Source organism: Schistocerca nitens, chromosome 2 (assembly GCF_023898315.1).
Source record: "Schistocerca nitens isolate TAMUIC-IGC-003100 chromosome 2, iqSchNite1.1, whole genome shotgun sequence".
In the NCBI taxonomy this organism is placed as follows: Eukaryota; Metazoa; Arthropoda; class Insecta; order Orthoptera; family Acrididae; genus Schistocerca; species Schistocerca nitens.
The window spans coordinates 804,534,858-804,562,429 of record NC_064615.1 but is presented as its reverse complement, the minus strand read 5'-3'; the positions used below and the strand labels follow the sequence as shown (position 1 = coordinate 804,562,429).

The 27,572-nt window shown below is 40.9% G+C and overlaps 1 protein-coding gene across 1 annotated transcript in view; it reads left to right on the top strand.

The window, feature by feature from the left end:
- The window catches only part of LOC126237062 (DNA polymerase delta subunit 3-like), a 71,217-nt gene extending 45,108 nt beyond the window's left edge, over nucleotides 1-26,109 (top strand). The window contains exon 8 of the mRNA XM_049946848.1: nucleotides 25,665-26,109. Coding sequence (XP_049802805.1) covers nucleotides 25,665-25,873 — 209 coding nt within the window. The 3' untranslated portion in view covers nucleotides 25,874-26,109. The remainder of the gene's footprint in view (nucleotides 1-25,664) is intronic.
- The last annotated feature ends 1,463 nt before the right edge of the window (nucleotides 26,110-27,572 follow it).

Below are 27,572 nucleotides of genomic sequence, written 5' to 3'. Positions count from 1 at the left end.
CTACTGGAAATAAAACTTTAGTGGCAAAGGAAATGCGCCATTTACAAAAGCAAAACACCATGCACACACAAGCGTCTGCAAACAGCAGAAATATCACAGTACCTTCTCCCACTTCCCCCTATTTGATGTGTGGCTGTTAGCTGTATCGGCAGTAGCAGCAAGCAGCCAGATACTAATGAGAAAATTTTTTCTCGCGCACCCTAGCTGCCAGATTCACGCATGCGCAGAGTTGTCTGAGTTGTAGTGGGGAGGGGGTTAGTCTCCATGTGTTTGCATTAAGGGGAGATTGTGCCTTATATACTTACAATGTTAAATTTGTCAATTTTAGGTACATTTATCTCGTGAACGGTTCATGATAATGTTATAAAATTTTGATGGCTGGTGGAGGAAGAATCTCTCTCCATTGACATATTTATGTAGGTAAATCGCTTCTATAATTTATTTTTTAGAGAATTTTTTTGCAAGTTGTAAATCTTTTTCCACATATTTAAGCTTTATTAATTCATAATTTCTGTAAGTTATGTAAGTTTAAATGTTCTTTGATGCTATGTTCCTGAAACAAATGTACCTAATAAGTAAAAAAATAAAATCTCAGGAATCTGGCTTGAAAGATGAACATAGTTTGTCACTGATCTTGGAATATCCCTGCACCATATTCTGGGTCATCTGTATTTTCTTCGTCCTCCCTGGCTCTCTTAGCATTCCTTGAGTGCATTCTTGCCTTCCTAGCTATCATAGTCACTTCATAATCTGCTTTCTTCACATGGACAGCATCCAGTTCAGAACATGCCATCATCACATTTTATCCAGGTTGTATGTCTAACTTTTGAAGCAGCCAAACTCTCCCCACATTGCCATCATTAAATGAAAGAACTGCATGATAAACACCCAAATTCAATGTATATTTACCTAAAAATACTGTTTTATGAATTCTAGACCATATGACATTGTTAAATGATTCGTTTGGGTTCTGGAAGGACAAGTAATGTAGCGCATGAACAGGGCAGCCAACTGTGAGCACAAAATATTTTCACAAATCAGGAAATTAGGTTTCTGAAGTTCAAGAAGTTGACAGAAGGCGAGTGTGTCAACATGTGATGCCCTTAAAGTAAATGAATATTTAAAGCCTTTAGTGGCTAAAATGCCCCTAGAAAACATATTCCTCTAATAAAATATGTCCCAAGGAATATTTATGAGTAAAAAACAATTTTTTTTTTTATATTTTGCCTCCTACAAAGGTACAACTCCCCTTAAGTGATTTTGCTGTTTCCTCTTCATTTACAGCTCCCATGTCAGATTAAAACAAAATGGATTTCTGTGGCTGGGAGCTATCAAGTGAATTAAAATACATTCACATAATTACAGAGGGCAAAAATATATTATTAGTTTCAGTTTTCTGATTTTATTTTATTTCCAAGTTATTAGCAGTCAAGCATTAATCATCTGCAGAACAATGAAGTTGTTTTTGTCAGTTTGCTAAAGAACTGTGGCTTTATTAATCTTTCTGCTGAGACAATAAATTTATTTGAAACGAAGTGTTTCATTCTACAATATTGACTAGTTCCAACTGTTTGCTGAATTTCAAGTCCACATTTTTTATCTTCTGCCCTGTATGGAATTATGCCATAATAAAGAACCAAATATATTATAGTACTGGCACTCCAAGAAAATTTACATCGCAAAAACCACACTAACAAGCTTAATGGGACCTACTTCATTGTGAATCTGGAAAAAAAAAAACTAATGTTCACTTCAAGCCGAATTATGCATTCTAGTATGGTTTACGAAGTTCCAATGCTCTAGGTGTATCCTCTGATGTCCTGTTTCTTTTACGGCATAATGTAAGCTCTCTTAGTGCTTTATACATATGAACATGTGGGCTTCCTATACCACTGCAGCTGCACATGCACAATAATGCCTGTTTCCTGGCACTCTGTGGCAACTGCTAAATTGAACCTATTTCTAACAATCCGTATTGCGAACGGTGTTTCAAAAAGTGTTACTTTCAAAGTAAATTTCTTTTTATGCAAGATGAATTTCTTAAATCACAGAGCGTTTGAAACTAAACACTTTGAGGACCAGCCACTTACAAGAGTTTCTAGCCCAGAAGACCAGACATTTATGTCATTATTTTAAATTTACTGGCACATTTGTGTGATGTACGTTAAAGTATAACAAAAAAAAAAAAATCAATGTTACATGTGAAAGCTTAGCTGCCCATCCAAAGGATTGATAAGTTTTACAATTCCAAGGGAAAAATCTACGGAAAATCTACTGACACTTAGCATGGAAAAAGGTGTATTTTCGCCAGGGAAAAAGTATATTTTTTAAACAAGATATTCGGGAATAATCCAGGAAATTTTTTTCCTTGTCCGCCTGTACACCCTGACTACTGTCGGAGGGGTGGGAAGGATAGTGGTTAGAACATTCCTAATTTCAGGGCACAACAAGAGGTAGTCGAAAACTCGTGGACAGTGTGCCTTATCTGTCCAGTTACCACCACCTCCCAAAGTCCCACCATCCGAACTGAATCACATTCTCCACCTGGGTTTTGAGGAACACTAATTTGAAAATTTAGATAAGCGTCGTTTGAAGCTGACTGCTGAACACTTCTACTGTGCCAATGTCCATTTTGTGTAAGGACCATGAAGATAAGAAAAATTAGGGCTCATAAGAAGGTATATAGACAGTAGTTTTCTCCACGGTCTGTTTAAGAGTGAAACAGGAAAGGAAATGACTAGTATTGATACAGAGTGCTGTGCACTGCATGGTGGCATGCAGAATATGTATTTTGAAGTAGATGAATGGAATACTTGATTCTTGACTGCCAGCACACCCAACTCAGTGTTCGAAAAGCACCCTCTCACACCCTCTCAAAACAGGAAATTTCCAATAATCATCCAACATGGGATTATATCTACTTCCTGATATTTTTCTGCAGTTGATAAATGTTTAAAGAACATAATATTTAAATTTCAATAAATACAGCTAGTACAACTTGTCAAGTAGAACTTTGAGTTGTCATTGTCCTCGTAATTGCTGTTTCAGTTGTCATTGTGCCATTTAACAATACATCAAGTCCCTTGATAGGTGACACATCTTTATTTTTTTGTAACCAGAATATAGTGCTGTAGTTGCTAGATCCAACTTACACCTAATGGGTAGATAATCTGTTACATTCCCCCCAGGGGGTCCACAACTCTTTTGTGGATACGTGCGTAGCGAGCATGGGACCCCGAGCGAATGTGGCCCGCCTTCCTTTCCAGGCTGCATACCTTCCTTTTCCGCATCCTTCCCCATCCCCCATCTTCGCCCCCCCCCCCCCCCCCCCCCCCCCGCTCACCCCACCTCTTTCCTTCCCTTTCTCTCCCTCTGGGAGTATGTTTTGTGCCTACGTCCGGAGACGGACGCTCGAAAATGTAAAACAGTCTCTCTTCTTCACTTTCTCTGCTGGCAAGTCTTCATTCTTCTCCTTTCCTTACCTCTTCTTTTTACCCTTTTCTCCGCTGCGGTGTTTGAGACTTCTCTTCTTTCCTTTCCCTTTCTTTGTTTTTCCCTTTCTCTTTTTTCCTCCCTGTGCATGTCTGAAGGCCGACCCACGCATTCCCATGCGTAGCCGGTGACGGGGTAATGCGTAATTCCCCGCCCCAGGTAGACAGGTAGGACACATACGTACCCCCTGGTAATGGCCAGGCCCAGGGAGGGGTGATTACCCGAGCTAATACCTTCCGAAAGTGCCGACTGGTCTCTCCGTCCTTTTTTCGGGAAGTGTGACCTGAGGTGTGAACAATCACCTAAGGCGGGAGTGCCCTCAGAGAGGGCCCCCACAAGGGAGGAGCGCGCCATCAGAGATGCTGGTAATCATGGGGGATACTTCCACAATGGTTTCCTCATCATTTACTATGTCTGCTCACAAGCGTAAGTTCAATGAGTCTCAGCCATAGACAGTTCTCCCATCGTTGCCACAGTTCCTTGTTGTTTCTCGGTCTGACGGAGGTCATGACTTCTCCACAGTCAGCCCTTTCATTATTCAGAAAGGTGTCGACGCAATTACAGGTCCTGTAAAGTCTTTTTCCAGATTACGAAATGGCACCTTGTTGTTAGAAACAGTCAGTGCCCTCCAGGCACAAAAATTGCTGCGTACTTCACTGCTACACACCTTCCCTGTCTGGGTGGAAGTGCACCGCACTTTAAATTCATCACGTGGGGTCGTGTATACATGCTTCCTCAACGGATTGTCCGACGAGGAAATTCAAAACTACCTGTCTGACCAGGGCGTCATGGCTGTTCATCAAGTCATGAAAAGGGTTGACACGAACATTGTTCCAGCCCGTACTGTCTTCTTGACATTTGACAGAGTTCAACTCCCATCGAACATAAAAGCGGGCTATGAGATAATTTCCGTTCGCCCTTACATCCCAAACCGTACGCGTTGCTATCGGTGTCAGCAGTTCAATCATACCAGCCAGTCCTGTTCCAGTCCGGCCAAATGCGTTACGTGTGGCAAGGATGCCCAAGAGGGTGCTTGTCCACCTCCTTCCCCTCGTTGCATCAACTGTATGGGTGACCCCGCTGCTTCCTCTAGAGATTGCCCCATTTTTAAAGACGAACGGCTCATTCAGGAAATCAGAGTGAAGGAAAAGGTGTCGACCTTTGCTGCTCGAAAGTTATTCGCCAGTCGAATGCCCATTGTGCCTCACACAGGTAAATACAGCACTGTCCTTGCCTCTCCTCAGCCAACAAAGGAGGCAGCCACACAGACTTGTGATCTCACCTTTAGTGCCACGGTTGTCAGATCGGCCAGCGCAAAGATTACCCCCTCAACCTCCCCACTCTCACCTCCCCACTCTCACCTCCCCACTCTCACCTCCCCACTCTCACCTGCTCACTCTCACCAGCTTCTCACCTGCTCACTCTCACCAGCTTCTCACCTGCTCACTCTCACCTGCTCACTCTGTGGCTCACCCTTCATCGGGTTCTGTTAAATCTCGATCCCCAAAATCAGTCACCCGGACTTCCAAAAAACAGCCTACTCGTGAAGATTTTTTATGTACCCCAACTTCACAACCATCGATTCCTCCTTCATCTCAACGTTCTGTTTCCAAAAAGGCTAATAAGAAACCCAGTTCCTCTCCTTCTCCGCCACGGCGTGTCTCCTCTACAGCACCGCCTGGCGTTAACCGCCCTCGGCCGTCTTCTGTGTCGCCGAGGCGCACTGCTGGCGGCCGATCAACCGGCCGATCGCTGGTGGCAGGAGCTGCTCCCAAACAACCTATGGATCAGGATCTTCTGCCTTCGGCTGAATGCCGTTCCATACTGTCGGTCGCAAGCTCTGAGCAGTCCTTGAGTTGAGGGCAACGTTGGTCACATTCTGCCATTTTCTGTCCACCCTATGTCCATTATCCATTGGAATATCAGCGGCATTTGAGCCAATCGGGATGAATTGTCGATCCTCTTACGATCCTACTCGCCGGTTATCTTCTGTCTTCAGGAGACAAAGCTGCGTCCCCACGACCACTTTGTTTTTCCCCATTTTCAGTTAGTCCGATTTGATCTCCCCTCTGTTGAAGGCACTCCAGCACATGGAGGACTCATGATTCTTCTCCACAATACTCTCCATTATCACCCAATCCCCTTAAACACTTCCTTCCAAGCTGTCGCTGCCTGTCTTTCACTTTCTGAATACACCTTCTCTCTTTGTACTGTCTACATTCCATCGTCCACACCAATGGCACGAGCTGATCTCCTTCATCTTCTTGGTCAGCTTCCGCCCCCCTATATGCTGGTTGGGGACTTCAATGCCCACCACCCGCTTTGGGGATCTCCGCATCCATGTCCGCACGGCTCACTATTGATAGATATCTTCCACCAAGCGGATCTTGTTTGCCTCAACACTGGGGACCCTACATTTTTGTCTGACTCCACGACCAATTTCTCTCATTTGGACTTTTCGGTCGGTACTGTTCCGCTACCTCGGCGCTTCGAATGGTTCGCTCTTGCTGATACACACTCGAGTGACCACTTTCCATGTGTCCTTCGATTGCAGCCACAACTGCCATATATGCGCCCAAGATGCAGGAAGTTTGCTCAAGCCGATTGGACACTTTTTTCGTCTCTAGTGACAATCGATGACCATCACTTTCCTAGTGTCGACGACGAGGTCACTCATATTACAGAAGTTATTCTTACAGCTGCGGAACATTCAATACATTGCACTTCCAAATTGCCCCGGCGCCCCCCAGTTCCTTGGTGGAACGAGGCATGCCGTGACACAATACGTGAGCGGCGACGTGCTCTTCGCGTTTTCAGACACCATCCTACTTTGGCCAACTGTATCCACTATAAGCAGTTCCGTGCGCAATGCCGTCACATCATCCGCGATAGCAAGAAGGCAAGCTGGGACTTCTTTATTAGCTCTTTTAACACCTTCACTCCCTCCTCGGAAGTTTGGAGTTATCGGCAGTTATCAGGAGCACCTAGTTTCTCCCCGGTCTCTGGGCTCACTGTCGCGCATGATAAATTAGTGGACCCCGTCGCAATTTCTGACTCATTGGGTCAACACTTTATTGAGATTTCGAGCTCTTCAAATTACCCGCCAGCGTTTCTCCTGAAAAAACGTGCAGCGGAAGTGTAACCTCTTGCATTCTCCTCTCAAAATCGTGAAAGTTACAATACTGTTTTCTCCATGCGGGAACTCCAACATGCACTCTCTTCTTCTCGCTCTTCCGCCCCAGGACCGGATGATATCTACATACAAACGTTGCTGCATTTATCATACCATAGTCTGCGTTACCTCCTTCACCTTTATAATCGAATTTGGACCGACAGTACTTTTCCCAGATGATGGCGGGAAGCTATCGTCGTTTCTGTTCCGAAACCTGGGAAGGACAAACATCTCCCCTCTAGCTATCGCCCCATTTCTCTCACGAGTAGTGTATGTAAGGTTTTGGAACGTATGGTGAATTGCCGTTTAGCCTGGTGGCTGGAGTCCCGCAGTCTTTTAATACCTGCCCAATGCGGTTTCCGAAAGCATCGTTCTGCAGTTGACCATCTTGTTGCTCTCTCCACTTATATCATGAACAATCTTCTCCGGAAACGCCAAACAGTAGCAGATATTTTTTGATCTGGAGAGAGCATACGATACCTGTTGGAGAACAGGCATCCTCCGCACACTGTTCTCTTGGGGCTTTCGAGGTCGGCTGCCCCTTCTTCTTCGCGAATTTATGGCAGAGTGCACATTTAAAGTGTGGGTGAACACTACTCTCTCCCGTACCTTCTCCCAAGAAAATGGGGTACCCCAGGGCTCTGTGCTAAGTGTTGTACTGTTTGCCATTGCCATAAATCCAATTACGGATTGTCTCCTTCCTGATGTCTCGGGCTCCCTCTTTGTGGACGATTTTGTGATATGCTACAGCTCTCAACTGACCAGCCTCCATGAACGACGCCTTCAAGGATGTCTTGATCGCCTCCACTCTTGGAGTATCGAAATCGGCTTCCACTTTTCTCCCAGTAAGACCGTTTGTGTTAATATTTGACGTCGTATGGAGTTTCTTCCGCCTTCCTTACATCTAGGCCCTGTCAACCTTCCGTTCGCAGACGTCGCTAAATTCTTGGGTCGTATGTTTGACAGAAAGCTGTACTGGTCCTCCCACGTTTTCTATCTTTCAGCTCGCTGTCTGCGATCCCTCAACACCCTCCGTGTCCTGAATGGCACTTCCTGGGGAGCAGACCGAGTGGTCCTTCTCCGCCTCTATCGCGCCCTAGTGCGCTCGAAATTGGACTATGGAAGCCTAGTTTACTCCTCTGCTCGGCCGTCTATTCTTCGGCGTCTCAACTCTCTCCACCACCGTGGATTACGTTTAGTGTCTGGAGCTTTTTACACCAGCCCTGTGGAAAGCCTTTATGCTGAGACTGCTGAACCCCTGCTGTCCAATCGGTGAGCAGTCCTTCTGAGTCGTTATGCTAGCCATCTGTCTTCCATGCCTGCAAATCCGGCCCATGACATTTTTTTCGACGCCTCCTTGGATTTAGGGTATGCAGGCCACCCTTCCTCCCTACTACCATCGGGAGTCCGCTTCCTCAACTGCTCCATTCCCTTTCTTTCCACTTTCCTAAAACTTTCTTGACAACTTGGGGTACAGCACCGCCTTGGCTCTGGCCCCGGACCTGCCTGCTCCGTGACTTTTGTCAGTTTCCCAAGGATGGTACCCCTTCTCTTGTTTATCATCGGGCATTTGCTGCTCCATGCGCGCAAATGAAGTATGCCACATTTATTTACTCTGAAGGCTCAAAAACATCGTTTGGTGGTGGGTTTGCCTATATTGTTGGCGACACCCCAAATCGCTTTCGGCTCCCTGACCAGTGTTCGGTTTATACTGCGGAGCTTTACGCTGGGTTCAGGCTGTCCAATACATCCGTCGCCATCAGCGGATACAGTATGTTATCTGCTCAGACTCTCTCAGCTCTCTCCTCAGTCTCCAAGCTCTCTACCCTGTCCACCCTCTGGTCCATCGGATTCAGGACTGCCTCCACTTGCTCCACTTGAGGGGCATCTCTGTGGCGTTCCTCTGGATCCCAGGACGTGTTGGTATCTGTGGAAATGAGGTGGCCGATATAGTGGCCAAGGCTGCAGTCTCTCTTCTTCGGCCAGCTATTCACATGATTCCCTTCGCCGATCTACAGAGTGTTTTATGGCACGCACATTGGTCAACACTTCCCAATAATAAATTGCAGAATGTGAAAGCTCTTCCCTGTGCTTGGACCTCTTCCTCCCGAACTCGTCGTCAGTAGGAGGTAATTTAACTAGACTCCAGATAGGGCACTGTCTTTTTAGCCATCGACATCTTTTAAGCGGCGATCCTCCCCCACTCTGTCCCCACTGCTCTCAACTGTGGACGGTGAGACACCTTTTACTTGAGTGCCCCTATTTTACTCCGTTACGCGCCCGTCTACACCAGTCGCCTTATATATCTTCCATTTTAGCAGATGACACGCGATCAGCCGATCGCGTTCTCGAGTTCATTAGTGCCAGTGAGATGATGTCAGTAATTTGAAGCTCTTTTTGGGGACAAACAACCCCCCTTTTATAGTGGTTTTTTCAAGCTTTCCTTCTGTTTTTGGTTTCCCCACTTTTTTGAGTTTTGCTCCCATTGCTGCTGGTTTTCAGTTTCGTTTTTTAGCTTTTCCTAAGTCACAGACCGGGCGCTAATGACCGTAGCAGTTTTGCTCCCTAAAACCATAAAAATAAAAAGAAGAAAAGTTACATTTTGCTATATTCTAGGTCCTATTTATAATAAAACTAAGAAAATATTGAACCTAATACTATAGAAACATCCATACGATGATTTTTGCATTTACTGTTAAAATTTCAGCCTTTGTAGTGTAACGATGTAAGTTTTGTATAAATGATTTTCTTTTGACATATGACCATGTGCAGACTTCGTCACCTACGTCAGTTACAACACACTTCAAAATTATTTAAATTCTTTTTAAATTGTCTCTGAATGGTTCTTGAACGAAACTGTAAAACACCATCATTTGAGTCGTATGTGCAGAATTACATCACTCAGTCCTATTGGTTTTTCGCAAACTTTTTTCAATTTAGATGTCGTTTGTTTCTTCTCAGAAATTATATTAATGCAAGTTATCTGATTTAATAAATATTAGAACCACATTGAATAAACTTTCAAGACTCAAACTCGCGATGAACGTTTTCAAAATTAATAACACGTATTTAAACTTTAGTAGCATCCACTAGTTTATTATCTTCCTACATATAGACGTGAACCTGAGCCTTGACAAGACAGGACTGAACATTTACTACATGATTAAACTTTCTATGACATCATTGTTGTAGAAACATTACAAATTCTTATTTTTTCAGTTTTTAGAAGCACGACGCAACAACTCGGTTTCAGGATCTTCTGTTGCTCTTTGGCTGTCGACCCGTGACGTATAGTGGCCAGCAATTTTCTCTCTGGTCCCGGCAGTGAAGATGCTGTCTCCGTTCGTTGCGCCTCCCTCTCCGTACATGAAACATAAAAAATAAATACAAAACTTTAGACAATTCACAACCATTACAAATATTACAAAATACACAAACAAAACACTAAATTAAACTTATATTCACCTGCAAACTGGGCTGACACTGGTGGATGGGTGATGCTTCAATTTCGCTTCCCACTACATACCCGACCCACAACCTCAGTTTGTCAGGTTTTAACCGAAAATAAAACTTCTTCTATATACAATATTTAACTGTTAATATTATACATTTTTCTCACATTTTCCGTAATCTGAAGTCCTTGCTCTTAGATAGAGTCAATCCTTTTATGACGATATTGTTGTGACTATTTGTCATTCACTTTTAATTGTGCTATTATGGTAATTCACAACCGAATGTATGGAGATTACTCCTTTTCATTTAATAGTTGCTAGTAAATAATAATTTAGTACGTTCTTTAACGTTGTTACATTAGGACAGAGCGTTCAAATTGTGATAGGTTAGTTTCAGTTTTATTCATTTACTAGAGTTATTCTTTCCAAAATATATATTACTAATAAGTTTCTCACAATAACTAATAGTACTATTTACTTTACGTCGTTCTTTTCCCTAATGCTTTATTTATGCCTGAGGTCAAGAAGAAATCAAGCAAAACTTTCTTTAGAATCTCGGCACGGCTTTCTTTACCTTCGGACACTTTGTTGGGTAGTGGCAATTTATTTAGGAGAAACAAGTGAGAGATCCCCGTTTGGTGTGTTCTATATTAACACTATTACAAATCTCTATTGAAGGCACTCTGCTATGTTCTCGTGAGCCATATAGCCCTGGACGCCCGTGGTCCCTAAAATTATTAACCACCCCCTTTGGTTCCTACTATCCGAGTAAATATAAAATACACAAAATTCCTTCTGACCTAATAACAAAATTTCTTCCATAAAAATCCCCTTTTAGTTATCTTTCCCTTTTTGAAGTACCGGTAGATTATTGTAGAACACTTGTTTAAACTTCCTGTCATTTCTTTAAAAATAACACGTAACTATCACGAATAACTTCACACGAATAAACTATGAACGCTCTTCCGTATGTAACATATACTAAATATTAACGTATTTTGGAATGAAGGGTTTCATTTGATCTACACTATGTAATCCTTTAATTACACCTGATGAAGGTTCCATAAGAAGTAACGCTTTGGGATGTACAATCTTATGTACAACATATGGACCTTCAAAGATAAAGAAGAATTTTCTACATTCCTTATTGATCTTCGAACTTTTAGGATGAGATCGTACTAATACAAGATCTCCTACCTGAAATGAGGGTTCTATGGCATATTGATTATAACTTTTAATTCTCCGTTCTGCATTTTTAACAATCTGTTCGCGAATTTTTTCGTTTGGAATGCATTGTTGGATCTCATTTACTGGTGGCCAAGGTAGAGCAGCTAGTAAAGGCTCACCTATAATTCGTTTGCTTAAAATTTCTATAGGTGATAATCCCGTCGTTAGATGAGGCAATTCGTTTAATATCTTTTCGAATTCAGGCATTAGTTTGGCCCACCGAGTATGTTTATATGCAAAATAAGTTCTACATAATCGTCCTAATTCTTTCATGACTCTTTCTACTAAATTACTTTGAGGGTGATATTTCGAAATTAAGATATGTTTGATTCCATATTGTTTTATCATATCTTGAAACTTTGACTAATAAAGGCACTACCGTTGTCAGACATAAGTCGTTTAGGAATGCCCCAGTTAACAAAGTAATTTCGAGTAAGACAGCGTATAACGCTCGCTGTATTCGCTCGTTTCAAAGTATATAGCTTCACATATTTGGACCAACATTCCATTACAACAAACACATAAGTAAATCCTCCTGAACTACGAGGCAGAGGGCCGAAAAAATCTAATGATAGTAGATCCCACAGACCTCGAGGAATTACGGCATATAATTTATAACGCTTAAATTTGTTATTAACTTTAACCTTTTGACAGGTTTCACAAGTCCTAATAATACTTCTCACAATACGGGACATATTTCTGAAATAATAATACTTCATTAAATGTTTAATACATTTATGAATTCCAAAATGCCCGTAACCTTCATGAATACAAGTAATTAATTCGTACACAACAGTTTTCGGACTGCAGATTTTCCATCTCTGGTGTTCCCTCTGTGCTTTCCAATACAACAAGTCGTTGAAATATAACCACACACCCCGGGTGTTAACTGTTTCGTCCCCATTATTAAGGTTTTGTATAAGTTCCTTATATTGATCGTCATTTCTTTGATTGCATTTAATAGCAGTTACTATCCGTTTAACCTTATGTTCGTTCTCCTGAGTTAAAAGGAAATAAACATGGTAATTTGTTCCTGGTTCTTCTGCAATGTTAATATTCTCCATTCCTACTGGAAGTCTCGACAAAGCATCCAAAACTACATTTTGAGATCCTTTTATATACCTAATTTCGTACTGAAATTCTTGCAAGCATAATACCCAACGTAATAATCTACGGTGAAGTAACAGACAATTGTTCAAAAAGGTTAAAGCCTGATGATCAGTATATACAATTGTTTTTCTTCCAATTAATAATCCTCTAAATCTTTGAAAACCCCATTCCACTGCAAGAGCTTCCTTTTCGGTTACAAAATAATTTCTTTCATGTTTATTTAAAGTTCTACTAGCGAATCCAATAGGCTGATATAATCCCTTTTCATTGGTCAGATCACCTTGGAATATTACGCAAGACACACCATAATCAGAGGCATCCGTACACATACAAAAGTCCTGATTGAAATCTGGATGGTATAACATTTTGGCTTCTGTTAACGCTCCTTTTATCTTATTAAAAACTTCCTCTTCCTCTTTTCCCCAGAGCCATACTGATTTCTCTTGTAATAAATCCAGTAATTTAGGATTAACAATATCCTGCCCTGGAAGAAATCTTCTCAGAAATCCTACCATTCCTAAGAATGATTTCAGTTATTTCCGATTTCTAGGACTCGGGCATCGAACAATAGCTTCAATACGTGCTGGGTCTGGCCTAATACCTTTACTATCCACTATATGCCCCAAAAATCTCACTTCCTCCTTTCCGAAGCAAGACTTAGATAATTTTAAAGTAATTCCTCTGTCAATTAAACGGTCAAACAATTCCCGTAATATCGTTACGTGTTCTTCCCACGTTTTAGTGGCTACCAAAATATCATCTACATATAAAATAATCTTTTGTAATAATTGCTGACCCAAAGCAGAATCTAATGCCCTAATGAAAGTTGACACTGATATATTAAGTCCAAAAGGTAAAACTTGGAACTGATATGATCTGCCTTCAAAAAGAAAAGCCATATATTGCCGTGAATCCGGGTGTAATATTACTTGATGGTAGCCAGCAGTTAAATCCATTGTACTCATATAACGAGTACGAGCAATCTTAAGAAGTACATCCTCCATTGGAATAGGTCTGTCTCTTTCCATCTCTATAATTTTGTTTAATTCACAAGCATCCAGAACCAGTCGTACCCCACCAGTAGCTTTCTTAACCACCCACAAAGGACTGTTAAAAGCACTACATGATCTTTCGATAATATTTTGTTCTAGCATCTTATTTATTTCTCTACTAGCTGGTTCTTTGAATTGTACTGGAATAGGATAAGGTTTCTTAAAGAATGGTTTTTGATCTTTAATCTTAAGTTTACAAACGTAATCTCTGATTCTCCCCGGTTCATCTGAGAAGACGGCTCTAAATTCTAACAATAAAGATTCCAACTCTTCCTTTTCTTGTTCGGATAGACAATTCGTAGAATAACATTTTTCTTTCACTTCGGTTTCGATACTATTACTAGCCTCACATTGGTATACTTCATATTCAAGATCACTAGAATCTATTAATAGGTTCAGGGTCTGTGTGTACTTAATCTGTAAGGATTCGTAGCAATTTTCACATACTTGATTATTAGAAAACCTCACTTTAAAAGCACATGCCTCCTTATGGATGGTTAAGGAAGAGTCTTTAAAATCTAATATAGCTTTATATTTACACAGCCAATCTATACCTAAAATTATGGCCACATTTAAGTTGGCTACGACAAGTACAGAGTGAGCAATTAATTGTTTAGAAATTTTAAAAGTTAAATAAACTTCCTCAGTAATATTTTGACTTCTTTTACCAGTAACTCCTATAATTTTCACCCCAGTTACAGGTAAGGTTGGGAAATTCCAATATTTTCTTTTAAGTTGAAATAATTCTTTAGATAAAATACTTACTTCGCTACCCGAATCGATTATAATATTTACTTCGGTATCTTTAATATAACCTTTAATAACAGGTTTATAAGTTATATTCTCCCTTATCTGATTGTCTTCCTGAAGTAAATCTTGTTGCCAATCACCTTCCTTTTGGCAGCTTAATGATAAATTGCAATTGGGTCTTGTATAATTTTGACTAACAGTTCCCTTTAGTCGACCCATACTAAAGGACTTTACTAGTTTTCCGAACTTTCTATGATAATGTCACCTACAACTTGACCTTCATTAATTACTTGAGGATGATTTATCTCATTATCGTTATTGTGTAATTTCTGCATTTTAGAGTTATTACCACGATTTTGTTGGCTCTCTTTATCTTTAGATTGACGTTTTATATAACAAAACCGGCTATGATTGTTGTTGTTAAATTTTCGTGGTTCTGAATTATTATTATTTCGAGGATTGTCATTTCTACCAAATCTAAACTTCTCGTCTTCCTGTTCTCTATTAAGTATATCTAACTGTTCTAAATATCCTAATAATTCGCAAGGTTGTGACCATTCCCTTTCTCTCATTCTTTCCTTTACATAATACGGTAACCTACTAATTAGGACTCGTATTAGATGACTTTCAATAATAGGTTCTTCAATTAATTTAGCACGGTTTAAATGCCATTCGAAATAATTCCTATAACCTCCCCACCGTTTAGAATATGGAGAAGGGTCTAACAACTCTAAAGTTAAGTGTTGTTGTTTTCCTCTCGACCAATAATTTTGTTTAAACTGCTTAACAAAATCGTCCCAGTCCCAAAATTCAGTTCTATGCAGTACTGCCCATTCCGCAGCTTCTGCTTCTAAATGTCCTATTACAAATTGAATCCGTTTTTCATTACTCCATTTAGGAGATAATGAAGTTTCAAAAGCTTTTATAAAGATTATAGGGTGAAGTTCGCCTCCTGGTTTGAATACAGGAAATTGACTTGCTACATTTTAATTTGTCGTTATATCATCCCAACATTCTGCGAGAGACATAGTTGGATTTTGTTTAGATTGCAGAGACGGAGTTGCGTCGGATTTGCTTGCCGCGATTTCTTTATTTGTGTTGTTGTTGTCGTCGTCCGAGCTAGCAAGCACGATGGGACTGTCGTCTCTGATTACGTTATTGCTTCTACTACTTGAAATGTTTTCATTATTATCTAATTCCGATAACAGTTTAGTAATTTCCTGTATTCGCATTTCTGTATTGGATACGCGGTTAGCTAATATTGATTCTTCACTGTGCTCACGATGTGAACGCTCTGTACCTTCGTCAATGTTATTATCTTTGGAAGTCTCAAGGTTACTGCATATTTCGGTAATTAAAAATTTCATGTTTTCTATTTCAGTATGATCTTTTTCTACTCGATGAGTTAATGTCTCTAATTCTACATTATTTATTGAAGAAATCTCTACAGGTTTGGTAGAAACCTCTTTAATAGATTCTAATAATTCTCTACGAACAGTTTCTGTTTGCATAGAAAATTCATCTCGTAACTTATCGTTATTTTTCTCTATTTCATTTACAACTAAGACATTGACATTATCTAGTCTCTTGGTTAAGTCAGTAATATCATTTCGCATGCGAGCTTTTTCCTCACGCGATTCCTGGATATGTTCTTCTAACCTTTTACAATTATCAGCAATCTTATTACTAAGTCCTACTAGTTTTTCCTGCATTTTAACTTTAGAAGCCTCTATTTTATCACTTAATTCTCGACTGGTTTCATTAAGATGTTCCTGTAACCTGTCTGTAGATTTTGTTAGCTCCTCTTTTAATCTAGCAGTAGATTCCTTGTTAGACTGTTTTAATTCTCTTTTAAGCTAGCAGTAGATTCTTCGTTAAATTTTTTTAATTTAGCGATCACCCTAAAAAGGGATCTCATGCTCCTATCGGACACAGATTGCTCTTCGTCTGACATTTCACTTCTCGACATTATTGTAAGATATTAACTAGTTACACACGCAGACTTGTAATCAACAATCCTATTAAAAGCACACTCCCTATGTACAACACTCCACTTCCAACTTAAAACAGACTCACCGGACACTAATATTGTAGTTTGTAGTTCTCGGTGATCAGTGTGCTGCTATGGGCTGCAGAAGTAACAGCCGTCGATGCAGCCGCTGAGATGCTGCGACCCCGCTTCCGCAACCGGCAGGACGCTGAGTCGAACACCGGAGATGTCACTGGCTGCAACCACGCCCGGCCCCACCGTAGACAGGTGAAGCCCTCAGCAACACCTCTAATACCAGCCGGTGGAACGCCCCCCAGCTGACGTACTGGGCCTGTTAGTTTAGGGAGAAAAAGGTTGTCGGGGTTTGCAGCGTTCAGCTGCTGCCCAACAGATGCGCCTTCTCGTGGAATAACTGCATGATCGTACTGCTTGGCTGTGCTCCGTCAGATGCCCACACCCGCGAAGTCGCCGCTGGCTGGTGAAGGCTCCACGAAAACTCGCGTTGACTTCTGAAGGACTCTTGATGTTTTGTTTCGTACCTGTGTGTCTTAGTTGCACACAAGTCCTGTTTATAAGGTCGCCACGGTGTAGTGTAACAACGTAAGTTTTGTATAAATGATTTTCTTTTGACATATGACCATGTGCAGACTTCGTCACCTACGTCAGTTACAACACACTTCAAAATTATTTAAATTCTTTTTAAATTGTCTCTGAATGGTTCTTGAACGAAACTGTAAAACATCATCATTTGAGTCTTATGCGCAGAATTACATCACTCAGTCCTATTGGTTTTTCGCAAACTTTTTTCAATTTAGATGTCGTTTGTTTCTTCTCAGAAATTATATTAATGCAAGTTATCTGATTTAATAAATATTAGAACCACATTGAATAAACTTTCAAGACTCAAACTCGCGATGAACGTTTTCAAAATTAATAATCTTGTCAAATAAATTAGTAATTCATTAACATAATTCTTCATAAATAAATTCTCGGAACACGTATTTAAACTTTAGTAGCATCCACTAGTTTATTATCTTCCTACATATAGACGTGAACCTGAGCCTTGACAAGACAGGACTGAACATTTACAACATGATTAAGCTTTCTATGACATCATTGTTGTAGAAACATTACAAATTCTTATTTTTTCAGTTTTTAGAAGCACGACGCAACAACTCAGTTTCAGGATCTTTTGTTGCTCTTTGGCTGTCGACCCGCGACGTATAGTGGCCAGCAATTTTCTCTCTGGTCCCGGCAGTGAAGATGCTGTCTCCGTTCGTTGCGCCGCCCTCTCCGTACATGAAACATAAAAAATAAATACAAAACTTTAGACAATTCACAACCATTACAAATATTACAAAATACACAAACAAAACACTAAATTAAACTTATATTCACCTGCAAACTGGGCTGACACTGGTGGATGGGTGACGCTTCAATTTCGCGTCCCACTACACCTTATAGCTTCAGAATGGCATTTAATTTTGTACTACTGTGGCAGGCTTGAGCTTCTTGTCAATCTTGGCTATGATAATTTGTTCACTAAGCTGTGCATAGTAACTTACTTGCATTCCTATTTTCTTATTCATTATTAAACCCACTCCTGCATCACCCTTACTTTACTTTATATTTATAACCTTATATTCACCTGACGAAGAGTCCTGCTCCTCCTGCCATCGAACTTCACTAATCCCCAACCTGCTCGATTAAGAGATCTAACATTCCATGCTTCTATCCGGAGAATGTCAGTTTTGTTTCTCCTGAAGATGACATCCTCCTGAGTAGTCCCTGTAAGGAGATCCGAATAGGGGATTGTTTTACCTCTGGAATATTTTATCCAAGAGAACGCCATAATCATTTAACCATACAGTAGAGGTGCATGTCCTCGGGGAAAAATTACAGGTGTAGTTTCCCACTTGCTTTCAGCTGTTCACAGTACCAGCCCAGCAAGGCCTTTTTGGTTGATGTTACAAAGCCAGATCAATCAATCATGCAGACAGTTGCCCCTGCAACTACTGAAAAGACTATTACCACTCTTCAGGAACCACACTTTTATATGGCTCCTCAACAGATACCCCTGCTTTGTGGTTGTACCTGCAGTATAGCTATCTGTATCTCTGAGGCATGCAAGCCACCCCACCAATGGCATGGATCGTAATGGTTCAAGTACAAGTTTACATGTCACCTATCTCCGCAGATGATGAAGAGATTGAAGAAATGTATAATGAAGTAAAATTAAGTATTCAGATAGGTAAAGGAGGCAAAAATTTGATTGTGATGGGGGACTGGAACTCGATAGTAGGAAAAGGAAGAGAGAGAAAAATAGTAGGCGGATGTGGACTGGGCAAAAGGAATGAAAGAGCAAGCCACCTGGTAGAGTTTCGCACAGACCATAATTTAATCATCACTAACACTTGGTTTAAGAATCATAAAAGAAGGTTGTATACGTGGAGGGGACTGGAGACACCCAAAGGTTTCAGTTTGATTATATAATGGTTAGACGGAGATTTAGGAACTGGATTTTAAATTTTAAGACCTTCCCAGTGGCAGATGTGGACTCGGATCATGATTTATTGGTTATGAACTGTAGATTAAAACTGAAGAAATTGGAAAAAAGGTAGGAAATTAAGGAGAGAGGATCTGGATAAGTTGAAAGAACCAGAGGTTGTTGAGAGTTTCAGAGAGATCATTAGGCAGTGGTCGACAAGAACAGGGGAAAGGAATGCAGTAGAAGATGAATGGTAGCTTTAAGAGATGAAATAGTGCAGGCAGCAAAAGATCAAATAGGTAAAAACACTAGGCCTAGTATGAATCCTTGGATAACACAAGAGATGTTGAATTTAATTGATGAAAGGAGGAAATTTAAAAATGCAGCAAGCGAACCAGGCGAAAGGGAATACAAATGTCTAAAACATGAGATTGGCAGGAAGCGCAAAATTGCGAAGCAGCAGTGCTGGAGGACAAGTGTAAGAATTTAGAAGCATATTTCGTAGCGTAAAGATAGATACTGCCTGCAGGAAAATTAAAGAAGCCTTTGGAGGAAAGAGAAGCATGTGCATGAATATGAAAAACTCGGATGGAAAACCAGTCCTAAGCAAAGAAGGGAAAGTTAAAAAGTGAAAAGAGTATGTAGAGGGTGTATACAAGGAAGATGAAGATGAGATGGGAGATATGAAATATGATACTGTGAGAATTTGGCAAAGCTGTGAAAGATCTAAGTCGAAACAAGGCCCTGGGAGTAAATGCCATTCCATCAGTACTACTGATAACCTTGGGAGAGCCAACCATGACACATTCTTCCATCTCATGTACAAGATATTTGAGTTGACTCTCATTTGAAAATCGACTCTTTGACGACGAGCCATTTAGATGAATTTCGAGTCCAGAAAATCAGACATTTATGTCGTTACTAAAAATTTTACTGACACATTTGTGTGATACATCGTAAATTGTAATACGCGCATAAAAGACCAACATCATATGTGAAAGCTTAGCTTCTCTTGCTGCATATTAATCTTATAGACCAATATTATATGTGAAAGCTTTTCGTTTCTTGTAACAACACTATGTATATTAATTTAAACGATTAAATTTTTCTGTTTGTGTGTTCGCGCTACTTAACAGTGATTTTGCTATTGGCTGAGTTCATCATGTGTCCTAAGCTCTGAATACCCGCTGTCATTGGCTGGCGAGATCACGTGACATGAGCTATGACTGGCTTACAAAAGCTCGTCGCAATCTCGATTTCAATTCTTCGCAATTTATACTTTCGTAATATGAAAATATGCAGCGTACATGTTGCTGCACATCAAAGATCTTTCTGAAACATGTTTTTTCCCTGTGTTTAGTTTTCTAAAGCGCCAGGAAATTCTACGCCCGTGTATAAAACCATAATCATTCAAAGGACTGATACGTTATACAGTTCCAAGAGAAAATAGACTGTCAGTTAACAGGGAAAAAGTATGTTTCCACCCGGGATAAAGTGTTTCCTTTAACCGGGAAATCCGGGAGAAATGCGGGAATTTTTTTTCCTTGTCCACGTATACACCCTGAACTAAGTAGTTTAGAACTTCTAGTGAGTTTTGATGTTGTATCTCTTTTTAAAAAGGTACCACTTGCTGATTCCTTGGCACTAATTTTTAAACAGTTTCAGTTGGACATCGCTGCTTTGTTTCGGCATGCTCTTTCCTGAACCTATTTTATGTTTAACCAAGAATATTTTGAACAGACCGACAGTGTTGCCATGGGCACCCCCTTGTCTCCCCTGGTGGCTAACTTTCTTGTGGAGGATTTAGAGGAAAGAGCACTTGAATCAGCGGTTCTAAAACCATCTGTTTTTTGGAGGTACGTGGATGATACTTCCATAGTGTGGTCCCACGGAGAAGATAAGTTAGTGGAGTTTTTACATCATCTTAACTCCATACATGAGAACATTCCATTTATGTGGAAGTGAAGGAAGATGGTTGTTTCCCATTCCTGGATGTTTTGGTTGGATGGAAGAGTGATGGCTCTCTGGGACATTATGTTTACTGTAGGCCCACTCACACTGATTTGTACTTGCACTCTTCAACTTGTCACCGCCCATCCTATACCATGAGTGTGCTTAAAACCCTTGTACATAGGGCTCATACAGTGTTGGATGCAAATAGTTTACCTAAAGAGCTTTCACATATAAGGACAGTGATCAGAGACAATGAATACTTGACCTGGCAAATTAACAGGGCATTCTCAGCTAAAACCAAGAACCTGGAGCAGGTAAAAAGGAGAATGCGCGGAAGAGTGATGGCTCTCTGGGACATTATGTTTACTGTAGGCCCACTCACACTGATTTGTACTTGCACTCTTCAACTTGTTGGTTGGTTGTTTGGGGGAAGAGACCAAACAGCGAGGTTATCGGTCTCATAGGGTTAGGGAAGGATGGGGAAGGAAGTCGGCCATGCCCTTTCAAAGGAACCATCCCGGCATTTGCCTGGGGCGATTTAGGGAAATCACGGAAAACCTAAATCAGGATGGCCGGACGCGGGATTGAACCGTCGTCCTTCCGAATGCGAGTCCAGTGTGCTAACCACTGCGCCACCTCGCTCGGTCTCTTCAACTTGTCACCACCCATCCTATACCATGAGTGTGCTTAAAACCCTTGGACATAGGGCTCATACAGTGTTGGATGCAAATAGTTTACCTAAAGAGCTTTCACATATAAGGACAGTGATCAGAGACAATGAATACTTGACCTGGCAAATTAACAGGGCATTCTCAGCTAAAACCAAGAACCGGGAGCGGGTAAAAAGGAGAATGCGCCAGCAAAGTACCTGGCTTTTCTTTCCATTGTTGGAAATATTTCCTTCAAAATAGCAAGAATCCTTAGTAATTTTCAGGTGAAAGTAATTTTCTGCCCAGATTTTGTACCTGCTGGGATCAGTGAAGGATAATTTGTTATTGTGGAAGGCAGGAATACACAGACTACCTTTCCAGGGTGGTATGGCCTACATGTGACAAGCAACACACACAGTGGAAGAATGTTGCACAGAACATAAATGTTGCACTCACCTTCTGCAACCCAGTAAGTCTGCAGTTGCGAAGCATTGTATCTCCAATGTACATTAAGTGGAATATCATAAAACATTAATTTTGGGCACAGCAACATCTTTTTGGGACTTTGTTATAAAAGAATCCATTGAAATAAGCATTGCGGAAAATCTAATGAACCATGACAGCGGCTACCAGCTAGATAATGTGTCGAATTCAGTCATCTATAAGATTTGCTCCAGACAAGGACGCAAGACTACTCTGATGACTGCAATGAGTGTCAATACTGAAGACAGCTGATCCTTGCAATTCCACCAGTGAGGGTACTGCCACCGGGCAGTGTGGTACTTCTGTCACCATTACTCTGACGCATGAGTGGCAGTATTATCAGCCCGCTACGTAAGGCAGAGCAGAGAACATCTTCCTCAATCTTCGATGGCTCACCTGAAGATGACTGGCAGTTGGGCAGTTGTCCAGTTAAAATAAACTGAAGCACCAGAGACACTGATATAGGCATACATATTCAAATACAGAGATATGTAAACAGACAGAATAAGACAACAAGTGTCTGGCGCAGTTGTTGCATCAGTTACTGCTGCTACAATGGCAGGTTATCAAGATTTAAGTGACTTTGAATGTGGTGTTATAGTCAGCACTTGAGCAATGGGACGGGACACAATATCTCCAAGGTAGTGATGAAGTATGACCATTTCACGAGTGCACAGTGAATATCAGGAATCCGGTAAAACGTCAAATCTCTGACATCGCTGTGGTTGGAAAAAGATCTTGCAAGAACAGGATTAATGACAACGGAAGAGAAACATTTAACGTTAGAGAAATGCAACCTTTTTGCAAATTGCTGCAGATTTCAGTGCTGGGTCATCTGTCAGCGTGAAACCTATTCAATGAAACATCATCGGTATGGACATTTGGAGCCGAAGGCCCACTCGTGTACCATTGATGACTGCATGACACAAAGCTTTACAACTCGCCTGGGCCCAGTAACACCTACGTTGGATTGTTGATGGCAGGGAACATGCTTTTGGATGAGTCTCATTTCAAATTGCGTCAAGTAGATGCACGTGTACGTGTATGTTCATAACTTCATGAATCCATGGACCCTGCATGTCAGTAGGGTACTGTTCAACCTGGTGGATGCTCTGTAATGATGTGGGGCATGTGCAGTTGGAGTGTGGGACCCCTGATACGTCTGGATACGGCTCTAACAGGTGACACGTACATAAACATCCTGTCTGATCACCTGCATCCATTCATGTCCATTGTGCATTCCAATGCACTTGGGCAATTTCAGCAGGACAATGGGACACACCACACGTCCAGTGTTGCTACAGGGTGGCTGCAGGAACACTCTTCTGAGTTCAAACACTTCTGTTGGCCACCAAACTCCCCAGGCATGAACATTATTGAGCATATCTGAGATGCCTTGCAACATGCTGTTCAGAAGAGATCTCGACCCCCTCGTACTCTTACGGATTTGTGGACAGCCCTGCAGGATTTATGGTGTGAATTCCCTTCAGCACTGCTTCAGACATTAGCTGAGTCCTTGCCATGTCATGCTGTCGCACGTCCTGCCCACTATCATTCCCACCCTTCCCACAGTGGTATTCCACTGTCTACCGAACCTACACAACATACTCGTCCCTCCTTACACAACTCCTGCCTCCAATCCCTTACCTCTTGGCTCACACTCCTGTAATAGACCTAGATGCGAGAGCTGTCCCATACGTCCACCCACCATCACCTACTCCAGTCCAGTCACTAACATCACCTATCCCATCAAAATCAGAGCTACCTGTGAAACCAGTCATGTGGTCCACGAGCTAAGCTGCAACCAATGTGCTGCATTCTATGTAGGCATGACAACCAACAAGCTGTGTGTATGCATGAATGGCCACTGACAAACTGTGGCCAAGAAACAAGTGGACCACTCCGTTGCTGAACACTCTGCCAAACATGATATCCTTCATTTCAATGACTGCTTCACGGCCTGTGCCTATGGATCCTTCCCACCAGCACCAGCTTGTCTGAATTGCGCAGGTGGGAACTTTCCCTGTAATACATCCTACGTTCCCATAACACTCCTGGCCTCAACCTTCATTAGTCACTGTCCTCACCCAACCAGCCCCTTCCCTGTTCCCATTCCAGCACTACACAACCATCATTCCATCACCGCACCCAGTCTCTTTATCTCTCTCCTTTTCCGCTACTTTGCTGCCGCCGCCCCCCCCCCCCATACCCCCCCCCCAGTGCCCTCAGTCTAACCTGCAGCACTTCGCTGTCTGCCATCCTCACCATACTATCCCTAACTCTCCCCTTTCCAGCCTCCTCCTTACCCCCACCCAGTTGTCCCTCCTATCATGCACTGCTGCTCGCAGTGTGGTTTCAGTTGCTTGTGACTACAGTCTTCTCTCTCTCTCTCTGTGTGTGTGTGTGTGTGTGTGTGTGTATTGTTGACAAAGGCCTTAACGGCCGAAAGCTATAATTGTGAGAGTCTTTTTGTTGTGCCAATCTGCGACTCAGCATCTCCGCTGTATGGTGAGTAGCAACTTTCCTTCTCATAATATTGTTGCATTCCGTCTTGGATTTTCCATTGTTTGATTTCACATTGGACCTACTCTTAGACGAGGTAAAGTGTTTCTAACATGCCACTTTCTTTGGCAAGAGGATGTACCAGATGGTGATGCTTGTGGTGTATGTGTATAGATATTTTGGATGACTGCTCCTTCCTTGCTGATGTTGGCCTTTGGATGTGTGAGAATCTGTCCTTTGTTTTAGGAAATTGTTGAGACTCATATCAGTTGTGACAACTGCATTTTAATTTAATTATGTTCCCCTTAATGTAGGTATCAAGTGTTATCATTACACTATTGGAATCTGTATCTTTCATACATTTACATGATACATTCATTTTTATGAATGACTTCAGTGTGTAATCATCGTGTGACCATATATCTTTTTTATATATTAGTCTAGTAGTGGAACTCATGTCCTACAGCTGTGGTGTTTTACTAGACAGCACTTTTTATCTTACTTTAACAGATCCCCAGGGTACAATTCTGCTTATACAGTATAACATACTGTTACATTGACAGTTTTGTGTTTTCCCACTGCTGAGTAATAAGACTGCTTGTATATGTCACTCAGATAAATTTATTTCTGAGTTTTTCATTCTCACGCATCCCTGCTTTGAGCATAGCTGGCATGTTCTCAATTTTTCTGTTGCGCAGAAACTTTTTGGAGTTCTCTATAGGCACCAAAGTCATACCTACATTTTTATAGAGGAGAATTTGTTTGTTTATCGTGATAGTTTTAACTGTACAAGTAATAAAATGTTTTCCACTATCGAGATCATACATATTTGTACAGTATTTTCATTTGTTTTAAGTTATGTAATTGTATTTCTTACTTACTGAGACTACCTTCTTTTTTTAAGTCATTGTACCTTAGTTGACTCTTGTATAGGTGTTAGTGGTCAGACTGTCGTACATAGTATTCCAAGCACCTAGGTGGCATACATCCCCTGTGATGCACTTCTCTGTCTATCTACTTTTCTCTTTATTTTATTCCACATATACCACAAGGAATGAATAATTGGGCATAAAATAAAGAGGTTTGGTGTTTATTACCATGAGTAATTGATTTTGTAGCATGTAGTGGTCCTTTCATCCTGTTTTATACTAGGTTTTAAAGTTCCAAACTTTTATGGACTCACTCTGTGTTCATTAGTGTCCACTAAATTTTCTTCAGCGTAGAAAAAAGGAATTTTACTCTTTGCAGGAATAGCTTATAAACATAATTTTATTGAGTCTCACTAAAATTTAGCAATAATTTTAGTCTCTTAATAGTAATCACACTATACTGCTTTGTTTCAGTTACAAAGAAGGAATTTGTGTATGAAAGCTGCAGTGAAAGTGATCATGAAGAAGGGAAAGAAAATGAAGTGAAGACAAAAAATGAATCTACACCAAACAATACCAAAAAAGAGACTCAGATTAATGTTAGAGAGAGCCCAAAGAAAAAGGTTTCACCTCCTCAGAGATCAAAACAGGCGACACTTATGAACTTTTTTAAAAAGAGTTAAGTTTTATAAATATATTTTAATTGCAGCCCCGTGAAACATAGTAATGTTACAAAAGTGTAAGATATATGTGTATTTTTAATTCTATTCAAGGAACATATTTTCAGGTTTTTTGCTATTATTATTATTATTATTATTATTAGTGACCCAAGATGTATATGAACGTGTTTATTTTGTTAATCTGCATGTATATACATCCTGAATGAAATCTGTAATGCAATGTGCCTTTCATTGATGGACTGATTATTGAGTTATTTGTGTTCTGAGAGAATTGTACACAAAAACATATGATTATTAAAAACAGTACACTTAAAATTTTATAACTTGATGTCATATTTCGGAATGCAGTTACAGACTGTCTGCTGCTTTACCAAAGCACATGAAAATAACTCACTTTCAGGGCTTTAAACAAGAAGCTTCAAATTTGTTAAGAATGTGAGTTCATGGTGACACACTTGTTGTTGTTGTTGTTGTGTTGGTTTTCTGTCCAGAGACTGGTTTGATGCAGCTCCCCATGCTACTCTATCCTGTGCAAGCTTCTTCTTCTCCCAGTACCTACTGCAACCTACATCCTTCTGAATCTGCTTAGTGTATTCAATCTCTTGGTCTCCCTCTACGATTTTTACCCTCCACGCTTCCCTCTAATATTAAATTGGTGATCCCTTGATGCCTCGGAACATGTCCTACCAACCGGTCCCTTCTTCTAGTCAAGTTGTGGCACAAATTTCTCATCTCCCCAATTCTGTTCAATACCTCCTCATTAGTAATGTGGTCTACCCATCTCCATCTAATCTTCAGCATTCTTCTGTAGCACCACATTTCAAAATCTTCTATTCTCTTCTTGTCCAAACACACACTACTATCTCAGATTTGTATCTACATCAGTACTCCCCAAGCCACCTGATGGTGTGGGCGAAGGGTACTTCTGGTACCACTATCTTACACCCCACCGCCCCACCCCCCCGTTTCCCTGTTCCACTCACGAATGGCACATGGTGAGAATGAGTGTCAGTAAGCCTCTGTATTAGCTCTAAGTTTTCACATTTTCTCATTGTCGTCATTTCGCAAGATGTATGTGGGAGGAAGTAATACGTTGTCTGACTCTTCCTGGATAGTACTGTCTCTGAATTTTAATTGTAGACTTCTCCATGAAGCACAATGCCTCTTGTGTTTTCTGTATTTGTTAAGCATCTCTGTAACATTCTTGCACCATTTAAACAGTGTCAGTCCTATCTGGGAAGGGTCCTAGATTGATGCAGAATACTCAAGAATTGGTCGAACATTTGCGTTGTAAGCCACTTATTTCATGGATAAGTTATAACTTAAGATTCTTCCTATGAATCTCAGTCTGGCATCTGCTTTTCCTGCTATTTGTTTTATGTGGTCATTCTGCGTAGGGTCTCAGGATTGTTACTCCTAAATATTTTACGTTAGATACTGTTTCCAGCAATTTGTCATCAATAGTGTAGTTGTACAATAGTAGATTTTTTTTACCTATGTAATCACAGTAGGTTACATTTATTTATGTTCAGGGTCAGCTGCGAGAGTCCGCAACATTCATCAGTCCTCTGCAAAATGATACTCTCTTCTGGCATTGCTACTTTCTTATATACAACTGCATCTTCTGCAAACAGTCTGAAAGATCTTCTGATGTTGTCTACTAGATCATGTACACACATTGTAAACAGTAATGGTCCTATCA